Source organism: Phocoena phocoena, chromosome 2 (genome assembly GCF_963924675.1).
Source record: "Phocoena phocoena chromosome 2, mPhoPho1.1, whole genome shotgun sequence".
Classification (NCBI taxonomy): domain Eukaryota; kingdom Metazoa; phylum Chordata; class Mammalia; order Artiodactyla; family Phocoenidae; genus Phocoena; species Phocoena phocoena.
The window spans coordinates 160120972-160135424 of NC_089220.1; the positions used below are offsets into that span (position 1 = coordinate 160120972).

Consider the following 14453-nt stretch of genomic DNA (forward strand, 5'->3'; position numbering starts at 1 on the left):
GAGACACCTATCTCACTTGTTCTCAGAAATGCTGACACGTGGTTTCTTCTCAGTCAGTCAGAAACCTCCCCAAGCATTTACCGTGTGATGGTTCCTGTGTTAGGTGCTGGGAGACAAGGATGAGCAGGACACAGTCTCTCTCCAGGGGTTTGCAGTCAAGATGGAGTGATAGCCAAGAACTCACACGATTATAATTGTGATGAATGCCGACATCCCTGTATCATAGGTGTTCTGTGAGCTGATAGAGGAGGGATTGTCTGAATTAGGTAACTGAAGTTGGCTTGTTGTAGGAGATGATTTTAATTGTGATGACAGCTTATAAAGGGAGCTACATCCGCTCAATGGTGGCTGCAAGGGCAAATTAAGCAATGCAGTGCAGTAGAAAGGAAGAAATTAATCAGGACTTGTGAAGAAATTGCACATATTATCCAGTGGGAATACAAGAATACATATTCATGGGTTGTAAGTTGAAATTTCCAAGAATAACTTTCTTTGTACAAAATCCCAATCATACTTGGGCCCTCTCAGTTTGGGAGATGTAACTAATTGAATAACACTTACTGAATACTTACTTTCCTAAAAGTGACACATGCATGTCAGTATTGCTTTCTGATTTCAATTTCTAAGTCAGAAAGTCTCAAGGAACAGTGCAGAATGGGAATTAAACATCATAAAGAGAAGAAACTCAATGCTGAACATCTCGAGTATCAAATATAATTCAGGAAAATTGGAAGAGTGTGAAGTCCATGTTAGAGAAATTTTTAAAGCTACTTAGGTATTATTATGGCCTGAGGTATAATGAAGTTTTTTATATAAAAATCCTGCTGGGCCAATTTAAAAAGGCTATTTTCTAGAGTAGGTTGAATGTTGTTCCCCGATTGGGGACATTAGTGACCGTTGGCTTGTGGCTGCCGTTCCCCCAGCCACTGTCTTGGATGGTAGAAACAGAGACAAAATAAATGCATGGGAGAGACTGTGCTGTCTCCCCCCTCCCCCCTTTTTATTTAAGATTTTTTTTTTGATATGGACCATTTTTAAGGTCTCTATTAAATATGTTACAATATTGCTTCTGGCTTTTTTTTTTTTTTTTCTTCTTTTTTAGTTTTTGGCTGAGAGGCATGTGGGATCTTAGCTCCCCGACCAGGGATCGAACCCACACCCCCTGCATTGGAAGGCGAAGTCTTAACCACTGGACTGCTAGGGAAGTCCCTGTGCTGTCTCCCCTTGATGCTCTGTTTTTCTCTAGTCATCATCTTGTATTTTATTCAAAAATATAAAGTTAACTGATCCCCACCCAGAACTCTTTATTCACAGTTTTGTTACCTTGAAATTGATTTTCACTTCACACATGTAATTTCATTTCCTCCTGATTTAAATGTCAAACATAACCTCCTGATTTAAATCACAAGTGCTACTGTTTTCAGGAAAGCTATGCCAAGTAATTGTCATTTCCTTTGGCAGAAAAACCATGTTTCATGTTATATTTTTTTATATTTCTAGGACCTAGCCCAACGGTATTGCTCACTGAAGCTTACTGTGATGATCCCTATTAGCTCTGCATTGCTGTATTAGAAACAAAACAATAAGAATGTATCCTGCCTTGATGTTAATGGGTTTTCCTGAGCCTTTCTGATTACTTAGGAATACGATTATGTTATAATGTTAAGTATTTAGAAAGCAAAATATAAAAGTATATTCTGAAATAGGGGCTGGGCTTATGAAATAAGGTTTTGTATTTAGTTTTAAGGGACGTAAGGTCTAATTGAGAAATATGTATATAAAAAGATCTATACTATGTGTCTAAAGAACTCAGTGCACATGTGCCATAGGGTTTAGAGGAAGTAGGGCTATTGACTATTGGATGTTATGAAGCAGTAGAACTTGATCTGTTCTTTAAAGGAGATATAGGACTTACGCTAGTGATATTCCGGAAAGATATTCTAGGAAGAGAACATATGAAGGGAAGATGCTCCATACAAATTTGTGTGATTTGCTGAGAAATAATGAGTCAATGATTTGAAACTGAGTGTATTGGAAGATAACACTGGAGAGATGGTTAGAAAGCACTTTATGAATGGCCTCTGAGACTTCATTCAGTAAATAACAGAGAAATTGTTGAAGGTTTTCGAGAAATAATCATTGTGTTATTTAAAAAAATAACTATTATTCCTCTACTTGGACTCCCAGTCTAACTTACAGTGAATATTCTTGATCTTTTCCCCTCTGGGAACACGTATGGCTAAAGCATATCGTTCTTAAAAAAGTGCAGTCTGCTTCTCCGTGCCTTTTCTGTAAGGGGCCTTTTCCCATTTATATACATTCTTTATTCTTAGCCCTGTGGCCCTTGGAATTTTCTTTCACTGTGCTTTTTCTTATGCAAATAGTAATTGTATGTTTGTTTATTTTATTAAGCAAGTGTTTTGTTGTTGTTGTCTGTTTGTTTTTAAAGATCTGGTGTCTCCTAGGCACCACTCTTGGTTCTAGGCAAACTCTCTGTAAAGGGTCAGATAGTTAATATTTTGGGCACTGTGGGCCACCAAGTTTCTGCTGCAAGTATTCAGTTCTGTCATTGTAGCGTGAAAGCAGCCATAGACATGGATAACCCAACAAGCCTGGCTGTATTCCAGAAAAGCTTCATTTGCAAAAACACGTGGCGGGTCAAAGTTTGGCCCATGGCCCGTAATTTGCCAGCCCTGCTCTAGAGAAGCAGACAAATAAAAAATGCCTGCCATCATGGAGTTTACATTCTATTATTTTTCATATCTAAAATTCCTTCTTCTATGTTTCCTATTCATATTGTTTTGGGGGCCAGAGTCCAGAATTTTATTTCCACCTACTTGGTTGATGAGAAAGCCTCTTTATTGTAACCGTATATTATTTCCCATCATTGTACCCTACTGATTCTAACAAATTCCCAGGAGGAAGGGAAATAGAAAAAAATCAACCGCATTTAACATCCTCCAGTTAGTAATAGGCACCCACAGATTACTTCTTCCCAATATCTGATTGTCAACCATGAGACCTGAGGAAAAATCTCGAGTCTTTAATTAGGAAAACAGTCCTTGGTAAGAAGGAGTGTGTATGTGTATGGGTCTGCGTGTTTTAAGCTTTCTGCTGCTGCCTCCTGCTGCCAAATGCCTTACTTATTAATTGCTCTCAACTTTCTTTTTGCAGATGTGCCATCGTTTGATTTGTCTGATTAATTTTGATTTGTATCCCAAATGATTTTTTTCAGCCATTTATCTTCAGTTTGACAGAGTATCAGGTGAAGGGTCAATACCAAACCTTTCGATTGCCATATTGTTTCTTTTCATGACTTTTTTCCCGGACTTATTTTCTTACTTGTATTACTATCCATAAATTCTGCCACGTAAAGCTAAAAAAACAGTCACATCCCCAGAAGAATATTTTAAAAGTTTAGGTTTTGGAGTTGAAATAAAAGTGACCCTGTTGGAAAGTATATATTCCTGTGATCAGATTACTATAGAAAAGGAGTGAAATATAAATGTTTGTTTTCTGTATTGTAGATACACATATTGAACAGTTTTCCTCTCAAATAAAAACTGAAGTGTTTATAAAGTTTTTAACTATTCTGTATACAAGAGTAGTTAGCAAACATCTTTGGAAGGTCTTAAGGAAAAGCATACTCCTCTACTTACTTATTCAGTGAAAATCTGTGAACTTGGCTACTCTGATTAATATTTACATGGGTTATAAATAATGTTAGTTATAACTCTTAGCTCATCTAACCTTTATTTTATTATCTTTTGCTCTATAACATCAAAAACAGACAGTTCATCTTTTTCCAGAATTTCCAGTTAGCTGTGCTGTCTTCCCTCTTTGCGGCAGTCGGTGACAGCCTGGACCACATGCTGAGTCTTCATGTTATTGGCAGAGGGGTTGTTAGGAATCACCCATGTTTTGAGGCCAGAGGTGCCTGGGACAGAATCTGGCTCTGTCTTTTGAGGAAGTGTGGTCTGGGCAAGTTAGCTTCACTTAGCCTCGGTCTTCACATCTGAGGGCTGGGGCACTCCTCTGACTTTGTCTGGTTAAAATATGAAAATACATGGACTTATAAAATACATGTAAAATACTTTTAGTGAGGTCCTTGGCAGTGGCAGCTAAGAAGAATGACATTTCACCTTCCACTTTTGTTCCTGTGATATGCCGTTAAAATTTCCTCCAACTGCTGGGAGTCCTGGTTGTGTAGGCAAGTGCTCATGAGTCTGTGTAACAGTAGAAAACGATCTCTTCCATCATGAATGTGAGATGAGAATTTACTCTTATATCAGAAATTTGAGAATCCCAGTACACAGTTAGTTAGTTGGGTGTATCTGTTAATAAAGAATTACAGCCAATTTGAATTTCATGGAAACGACTCAGGTGTTAAGAAGAGATTTATCCAAGGCTTGTATACCGTATTTCAGTTCACTGTAGAGTTTTAAAGTTGACTGTTCATTTTTAAAAGAATAAAAATGCACTTGAACTCTGTGTACCTGATTTTAATTTCAGTATTTTCCAAGAAACACAATTTAACTTTACTGAATCTGTAGTCTTTCGTCTGTAAGTTTTAGGTTGTGCATTCTCAGTTGCAGACTTGCTTTGTTCTAAGAAAGGGACATAAATGCATTTGTTTTAGAGAGGAAAGTTGTATTTTACATTTAGGTAAATCTTGCTTCTTTAAATGTAGTAGTACGATGCCTATCATTTCTGCCCTAATCTAAAGGAATTCTCTACTTTTACTTTACCATTTTTGGGTCTATTTTATCTCATCCACTAAAGATTAAAAAAAAAAAAAGTCAAGATGTTATATTAAGTTGGCATTCTGGCTGTGGTTCTAAGGGATAGAATATAGGTCATTGCCAGCCCCCTGTTTAGTACTCAGTGAGGTGAGAGGGTCTTGCTGATGCGAGCCCATTCTGCGCATGCCTTCTCTGCCTTCACTGTATTTGTGGTGTTTCTACTATGTCACATTTTATTAAGATGAATTATGATCATTTCCATACAGCTGGGTGGCAGTTGTGGGAGTTTACATTATCAAAGCAAAACTCAGACTTGCTCAGCCAATTTAGATGTCAATAAAACATTTGTTACTTATTTTCAGTTTTATCATTGGCTGTAATTTATACTTAGAATTGAAAATGTTAACATGTGTGACTGAGTTTGTTTTAATTAAGTGTATAATTAGGCTAATGAACCTTGTAAAAATGTAGTGGTGCAATCCTTAATATAATCTAAGCAGTTAAATTCCTAATTATGCATCCAAAATCATGTACAGAGATGCTGCCTTTCAATGGCTTGCTCTCTGGGGCTGTATTCTTCTTCTTTGCCCTCTTTGGGGGGTTAAGGAACATGGTACAAAAGCCATGATGAAAGACTTCAAAGAAACGTGTGTATTTACTTATTTTTTCTTTTAGGAAAATGATTCAGAAGTGGGATTTGTTCATAGTGGACGTAGTATTGTTTTCCCTAAATTTTTGAACAGGTAGAAGGACCAGGGGAGAGGAGTAGATCTGGGGACGTTTCCGATTTACCAGAAGAAATCCCCTCGTTCAGAAAGCATCTTGCCAAGTTGGGTTCACATTAGATTCACGCAGGAGGTGAAGAGGTCTGTCCCTTGTACCCCTGAGCCCTGCAGCCATGGCTTCACAGAGCCGCCCTCCCTGCTATGTTAATAATACACCTGCTCGTTCTCCTGTGCCAGCCAGCACAGCCAGGCTGGTGCTTCTGTCCCTGGACTGTTCCCCACAAGCAGAGCTTCCACCCCTCCCCCAACTCCTCTTCTTCTGCTCGCCTCTCCTGTTTTTCGCAAAGTGGCTTCTTCTTCTGATGGAAAGTGGTTGCCCTAGTAAGGAATTCTGGTACTAACTGCCAAGAAGAAAATCCACCATCCACTCCGGTAGAGCGACGTGCCAAAATGCTCTGACCTTTACGACCTTCAATTATTTTCTCTAATAAGAGTGTTATGGGAACCACAACACCATCGGTACTCATTTCTTTATTCCTTTAGAAGGAATTCTAGTTGCTGGTTGAATTTGCAGTATAGATCCCTAAAATTTGTTTCTAATTGTGCTATCCGAGTCGCCTTTCCCGGGGCGGTGGCGGGTGTGGAGACGTAACTGCTGGCACACACACGTTTTTCAGGAAGATGAAAGTCTCTGTTATTACTTCCCGTTGATTTCCCTTCAGAGGGCCCTCTTCATTCTCAGTCTGGCTGTTACGTTATCAGTTCAATTTTCCTGTAAAGTTTTTTTGATAGTTCATCCCCATTCCTTTTGTAATCACTTTCACCTAGTGAAGGAAATGAGATAATTTTGCAGATTGTACCGTTTTCCTTTTAAATTAATCCATTCTTTTGGAGAGGGTGATTCTAATAGTGTGGTCAAGTACTTAGAAATCAGCAGGCTACTAAGTTCTCCTTAATTCAGTCTGTCCCGTTGATTCCCTGATCACTTGCTGTGTCAGTCAGGGTGAAATTCTTCCCCTTCTGCTCCTCTACCCGTCCCCCCCAGCCCACCCCCATCAGCTCCCGCGCCTCTAGTGCTGAGAAAGAGGATTCTGAGGTTTTTGCAACTACTTTTACAACGTTGGATTCTAAAACCTCATTTAATAAATGTCTGCAACATTTCATGTAAATGCGATAGCGTATTTGTTTATCATTTGTAACATTTTTACTGTATGTTAGGGTTACTCATGCATTTGGCCATATATGAGGGCTTGTATAGAAAGACAAGTCATTCAGTGAATGAAGCATGTCAGGCCTTTTTACTGTGGATTATTATTGTAGAATGATTCCCATGGGAAAAAAAGTAGATTTAAGAAAAGGAAAATGATTACCTAGATGAATATAAATCTATAGACCTATTCATCTGAAAAATATTAATGCCACTTCTGTAGAATTAAATTACGGATTTCCAAGTTATATTGTTTAAATTGTCATAGATACTGAAAGGTTCTGTTGGAGATAAATGTATAAATTTGAACAAATGACTGGTGCTAGTTACCTGCTAAGTAATTTCCATTAAACATAGTCTGTCTCTCTCTATTTCTCTAAGAATATTCTGTGGACTATTTTGGAATACACAAAACATTTCAGAATACATAAAGGCATAATACTTTTCAGTCACTTTAGATCACAGAAATGTTGTAACCATATTGAGAACTCACTCATGATCTCACCAATTAAAAACTAATTAATTAACTGGAGTGACTCTTGGTAGGGCATATTTTTACTCAGGGGCTGAATACATCAACTTGAAAGAAGCCCTGTTGGTCTCCAGAGGCAGCTTTTAGCAACAGGTGTGGTACCAAGCTGTGGCTCTGTTAAGACTGCCCATGGTGGCCAAGTCATCTTTGCCTTCCCCTGTGCTCTCACATGGCTGCTTGGATGCCAAAGTGGCCCCATGTCTTCTTCTGGTTCCACTATTACCAACAACTGTGATTTAATTTGATTTCTCTAATTATTTTGTCCCATTCAACAGAGTCATTGGTATATCTTAATGATGGGATGCTTTTGATAGAACACTTCGTTCAGTCGCCCATAGAGACAAACGAACAGTAGGGAAGCTTGGGGAGAGAGACTGTGGGCTTGGTGACATTTTAGTGGTCACTTAAGTATTGGCGTGGCACATTAAGAGATCGCTTCCTGTCAGTTAGGAGCTCAGACAGTTAAGTTACTCATGCTGCTGTGTCAGTGTACTTTTTCTTATCTTTGAGCTGAGAGAATTTTTATATTTATTTATCAGTGGTTCCAATATACGGTGGCAAGTAACGAAAAATAACCTACGTCATATTTTTTTTACTAGTCACCAAGCTTCTTAGACTCTTACGCTAGTAGGTGCTAATCCCCAAATAGTAACATGACAAAAGGCAATTTAAATGTTAGCTCCTCTTACTCTTGTAGGTAGGTATGCTTAACCATAGTAAAACACCATGCCTCTTTATTATATTTAATAATAAAGATTAGAATGAAGTTAAGCAGTGACTCAGTAAATGTCTATGAAAGAAAGAAGGTTAAACTGCAAAATAACAAGAAAAAGAAAAAAAGGACCTTTGCTTTAATTCAATTCATTTCAGCTCAGTCCTGTATTTGGTATAAGTGACACCGTCATGAAAAAAAAGGATCCGAATCTGGATTTTATTTCACTTATTCTATTTTGCAAAAAGCTTATTAGAAATAGGAGGCTTGTTTGCTTCAGCTAAACTCAAGCACCCATTCATTCAGTTGTCATTTGTCAAGACCTTACTATGAGCTGAGTGCTGGAGCATGTATTGCTGAGTCCCACCTTCCCCACCTTCCAGGAGCTCACAGTGCAACAGTAGAGATAAGATGTGTGTACAAGTAACAGCAGGGGAGCGAGATCAACAACAGCGATTACTGCAAAGGTTTAAAAGAAGAAGGACGCTATCTATTGGAGTATCTTTCTACTGGAAAGCATATACAGGGTACTGCAAATTGTACTCCATTGGAAAATACAGACAGGCGATTGGAAATGATGGTATCTTCAACTTTAATTTATTCAGGATTCTAAATGCTGGCTTCTTTTTTTTAAAAAATTTTTTGGCCGCATTGTGCGGCGTGTGGGATCTTAGTTCCCTGACCAGGGGTTGAACCCGAACCTTCTGCATTGGAAGCACAGAGTCTTAACCGCTGGACCGCCAGGGAAGTCCCCTAAATGCTAATTTCTGTATGGGCATTTTTTTTTTGTCTCTAAATATTAGGATTATGAAAGAAAATGCAAGCTTGGGACAAGCCAAAAATAAGTTCATAAAAATTTTAACATGATCATGATACAGATTATATGCTAACCGTCAATTAAGTCAGAGCATCAGAACTAGATGGAGATTCCTATTTCGTATCAAGCTGTGTTCACATATAGTGTCTGTTATTTGTCCCAGGGTATAAAGAATGTCCATCCTGTCCATCAAGGAGTTAGTGCTCGAGACCAAGTACATTCGTGATAATTTTTTTTTTTTTTCTCCATCTTGGTCTCTAAAAGTTCATTTGGGCTTTTCTTTTGACTTGAAATTTGAGTCCACATGGAGGGGTGAATGGTGACGGGCATTATTGGAACCTGTCGCTGGCTTTCTGTTTTCTTCTGACGGGAATAATGGCAACAACTTACTAACTTTTGGGAGACCTAAGAAATTTTGAAATTCAGAACATGAGGCATTACCAAATTCAGATGCCAAGAATGGAAACTCTTCTGGTTTTGGAATCTTCCCAGTTTTCCATCTCATGTACGGGTTAGCCTCTCCTTGTTGCCTTTCCTTTCATGGAAAGGTGGGGCTGCCATCAGCACTTTACCGGCTGGCTTAAAACAGAAATCTGCCAGAGCTGCTTGCAGCCCATGCTCGTCCGTGCTGCCCACCGCCACGGCCAGGAGCCATCGGGCCGGCTCTGCCGGGAGCATTTTTAAGCATAGAGAGAAGGGTACGATTTGTTGCAGAAGCATAACACTGACACGCCGGAAACGATTGCTCATATTTATTGAAAGGATCCCTTTCGACACACCATTTATACTGTTGTGATTTCTGTGTTGGCGTTATTTTTAAACGTCTGAATCTCAATTTAACGCACCCCTTTATTAGGCAGTCTTTGTAAGTATAATCCCGCCATTAAAGCAGTAGGGCATTGTGCACGGTGGAAATATTACATGTGTAATGATTTGCATTCTTAATGTTCCAGAACCCTGGGGTTATTAGTAAAACGATTGGAGAAAGGTGGTAAAGCTGAACAAGAAAACCTTTTTCATGAGAATGATTGCATTGTCAGGATTAATGATGGCGACCTTCGAAATAGAAGATTTGAACAGTAAGTGTGTGCTGCCTCATCGCTGCACTTTCCCTGCATCAGGCGCGACAGAGTGCGGGCGATTGGGGTACCTCAGACCATATGTCTGTGGTCTCTGCCTTCATGCTGGAGAGGAGTATTTTCTGCCATTATCTAGCTTTTAAAAATTTCATCAAACTCCAGGTAATCACTGTCATTAGACTATGTTTCCAAATGCCCTCTGACTGACGCAGCACTTCTTAAAATATTATGGGCCCGATTTAGGCTTTACGGTTTGGCCACTTCCTCGTCTTTTGGAAAATCCATCAGGTTGCTAGTTTTTATTATACTTTTAACTCACACGTCCAACTTTGTCACATATAGTGTGACAAATAGGAAGACAAAGCTCCTTAGACCTGCAGTGTCCACTCAGATTTTCCTTATCCTGACTCAAGCCCTTACTCCATTAAAAAGACAAAAATTGTCCAGTTCCTATAAAACAAGGCAAAAATGAGCAGAAATCATAAGGACTTGGTTAAAGACCTGACTAGGGATCCAGATAAGATGGAGTAGCTTCTTGGGCTGGTTTTGGAATAGCATAGTGGCCAACAGCTCTTAACATTTTGAGTTATTGAAGCTGCATTGGCATTCCTGAGATTTTTGCATGCACAACCTTGGATTAATTTTTCTGATAAATAATGGATAGTCACTTTCTAAAGTTTTCTAAGTATACTTATAAATATATTTCTTTAAAAACTCGACTGGTCTCCTTGTAAGGAAATACTTTATAACTTTTAAAAGTCGTATTGGATAACGTTGTAGAGAGGAGCTTATATTTAATTGCTCTTAATATTGAAATGATAATACCTGTTGTGCTTAAAACTGCAGTATGATTGAATGATTTACAGTGGAGGGTATTCTGTGGAGGGCATACCAAAATACTGGTATTTTGCCTGTAGTTGTACATAACTTTGTCATTTTTATCTAGAGAATGAGACATTTATATTTGGAGACACAGCCCTGCTGCTATCAGAGCTTGCAAACCCGATTGATAAATGGGTTATGAGAATTTTGTTTTCAGTTTCAACAAAGTCTGTCCGTCCTTGTTGCTTAATGAGTATACTTAATTAAGCTCGTAACATCTTCGAGTCTGCCAGTCTTCATTTGCTAAGTTTCCATTCTTTCTCAAACCCAGAGCACAACATATGTTTCGCCAAGCCATGCGGACATCCATCATTTGGTTCCATGTGGTTCCCGCAGCAAATAAAGAGCAGTACGAACAACTGTCGCAAAGCGAGAGGAACAATTACTATTCGAGCCGCTTCAGCCCCGACAGCCAGCATGTGGATCACAGGAGTGTGAACAGTGCAGGGCCGCAGGCTCTGCCGAGGGTGCCCCGGCCGAACCCCCTGCCCGAGCACGCGGACCCTCACCCCCGACTCCTACCTCAGAGCGCACAGCCCTCGGGAAAGCCGCCCGCTGCTCCGGGCCCAGCCGTACACCACGTGTTCAGTCCCAGCAGTAGTTACAACACCAAAAAAGTAGGCAAGAAGCTTAACATCCAGCTTAAGAAAGGTATGACCTGTCTTCCTGTTTTTCACAGAATTTATTTTCAAAATCAACCAACTAACCCAAAGCATCCTGAGTCTTATCTCATTATTAAGAACTGATACATCTTTTTAAAAAAGCATTTACAGTTGTATATTTTTTATGCTTTTCAGATTCACTTTGCTGTATAAAAATTAACACATAGAAGATCAGAGGATAGGCCTTAAACGTTATGTTTCTATGAAAAAAGTAGCAGCTACGACTGCCGTAACATTTTTGGCAACGAAGGAAATGGGTTTCAGGATGTTACCATCAAACCCAAAGCATCAGGGAGGCTCTGACTGTTTTGAGTGCCCCACTTGATGTCCACATACAGCCCCCCTAGAGGACGTTAGAAGTCCTTCCTCCAGTTCAGCCTGTCCTTTGGTGACGGGAAGGGATTGACTCCTTTGAAGCTGTTGGTGGTTCCCGGTGAAATGCTGAGAAGCAAGGCCACTGGCCCCTTGTCTCCTGCTCTTCCAGAATATCGCATTCTTCCCTTCCTCAAGGTGACAAGGGGAATCGGAATGGGCCTTGCTAATACTTTATTACCTGTGCCTTACATCAGTGTGTTTATTTAAGGATCCCCCGCCCTTAGACAGTGCATCCTTGCGTACAGGAGGCATTCATTTCTGTGCTGGCCTCCCTGATGACTCAGATCAGGCTCCTAGGTTTGACTTTCTCATTCCCAGTCACCGTCCCCTCCAGGCACTGAGATATACTTTTGCTATTAATCATCTCTTTTAGCTGAGCATTTTTATATATTTTTAAATCATGTCCTTCAAATTGGTGTCATCATAAAGAATATTTCTCCTTTTATGAGCTCAACCAACTCCTACAGTTAGTTGGAAATGAACCAGAGAGGCTGAGAGATTTCCTCAAGTCCTGTGGCCACCAGCTGCAGATTCTTACTGGAAGCTTTTCCGTGTCCTGACATTGAGACCGTTCTTCTTTCCATTCGGGGTAGAGTTTGCAACTCTGTAAACTCTGAGATTCCTATTTCCTTTCTAAATCATACTCTTTCATTGAAATTTATGTGAACCACAGATGCCTTCTTTCTGGTTACTGGCTTTTTAAGCTCCAAATACTTGGTTGACCTGATCAGGAATTGACAACCTTACTCCACTTTTGGAACCCCTTACAGATACGGAATCACATCAGCTTAAACCCCTTTTAGCCCTGTTAATGCATAAGTGAGGAATATCAGATTCTCTTTCTTCCTTTTTCTATACTCAAATGAAAGGACGTGGTTTTTAAGCAAAAGCATATCAAGAAACACAAAGAGAGTTGTATAAAACATAAAATTCTGCTTGGGATCTTTCAAAAAGGAAGACTATTTTCCATTGTCATAAAGATTTTAGTTCATAAATATCTTTGCCTTTTTACTCTGATATAGGCATATTCATTGTTTTATTACAGTTTTCCATACAATTACAATATGTTAACACCTTATGAAATAATATGAACTTTTTAAATGAAGTGAAATTTTATTTGCCATTAAAAGAATCACTCTTTTGAATACAGAAATCAACAGTTTTATTTTGGTAGCATTTAAAAATACATGATTACACGTTACAGAAGTTAATTTAGAAAGATTATGCTCAGTCAACATAAAAATAGAAATAATAGTTTTCTTTTAAACATTTTCCTGACCTTGGGTTATATAACTGATACAGAGCGTCATAGATCTGGCCTGATTTTACTTTATTAACTATGAGAATGTACGGCAAAAGGTGGAAGCTGCCTGTGCATTCTGCCAGTGCTTACAAGTATAAAAAAATAATGTTCACTATAAATAAAAGTGACAAAGAATGCTCATTGTCTGTGATTAGTACTAAATAGAGATGTTTTAATGATTGTATGAGGTTGAACAAGTTTTCATTGTAGTTAACAGGCGATGTTTTTACCAGTTATTATTGTTACATTTAACATTTTTTAATGAAGTACATCAAAAATGTAGGGTTTGTCAGTGTTAAACTTTAAATTCAGTTCAAAATGAACTGACACGATTTGAATGACAGAAGCTCTTCATAAACTGAGGTCAACGCTAAGGACTAAGAAAGCCTTTGTCATAATGATTCTTTGGCATAATTTCGGAACTATGTCATATAACATGTCGAAATAGAAGAGCCCCTATGTACCTGCTTCCGTAATTATGATTTCTTAATATTTATTGTCATTTTGGCCTTCTCAAATACCCTGCTCTTTGGTAGAAATTAGCTTTTTAATAAAGTCAGAGGAGAAGGTCAGTGATCTATTTCAGTCAGTGCAAAATGTTTTGTTGGCTTTGCTAAATGAAAATTGATATCTATTTATCTTTCTTTGAAAGGTCATTGCCTGAACTTTTGGCGTACAGATTTAGGGGTTATTGCTGATATTTTAATAGTGTTTTGTTTCATATAACAATCAGTCTTTGTAGTTCATAGAAATTGATATTGCGAAAGGAGAATAATTTAGAATTCTTCCTTAATAAATGTTATTGCAAGTCATTAGAGTTTCACGAAAGCACAGAAGCATATGGAAAAGTCCCAGCAGAATCATTAGGAGAATTTCATATAGACAATATGCTGTTCAAGTCCTCACAGAAGACTTAAGGAATTAACAGCCCAGGCACATTAAAGTGACCTCAGACTTGAAGTACATGAATGTTTCGTTTGAATTTGAGAATATTTACAGTAGGTGTTTGTTACATGTACTGTGTTTTCATCATTTCTACTTTGTTTCTTCTTTAACCCACATTTTTATTCATGTCTATTTGCCCATATTTGTTTACTTAGAGATTCATACCCTGACTTACAGTTTTTTAGCGAGTGCTGCATCAAATTAATGAATTCTGTAGATTTTTCACCTTTACATATCTCTTTATTCTTCCTTTATTGAGCAGGTATTTGTCCTCAGATCATTTTAACTGGAATGGAACCTACTATAGTTTTTAAAAGCTCTGGTAGAAATGAATCATTATTGGAAGCGTTATAAAAATTCTGTTGATTCATTAGAAATTTATCATTATCTTCACATTTTTTCTTGCCTCATTCTGGCTCACTGCATGTTGGTTTCAGTGACATAACCCTTTTCACTGTATTGCGCTTGTAAG

At 38.5% G+C, this 14453-nt stretch overlaps 1 protein-coding gene across 8 annotated transcripts in view; it reads left to right on the forward strand.

Moving 5' to 3' along the window:
• The window catches only part of PARD3 (par-3 family cell polarity regulator), a 630692-nt gene that overhangs the window by 344689 nt on the left and 271550 nt on the right, over positions 1 to 14453 (forward strand). For all 8 annotated transcript variants that reach the window (XM_065872407.1, XM_065872411.1, XM_065872408.1 and 5 more), the window contains 2 exons: positions 9689 to 9814; positions 10968 to 11347. In XM_065872407.1, coding sequence (XP_065728479.1) covers positions 9689 to 9814; positions 10968 to 11347 — 506 coding nt within the window. The remainder of the gene's footprint in view (positions 1 to 9688; positions 9815 to 10967; positions 11348 to 14453) is intronic.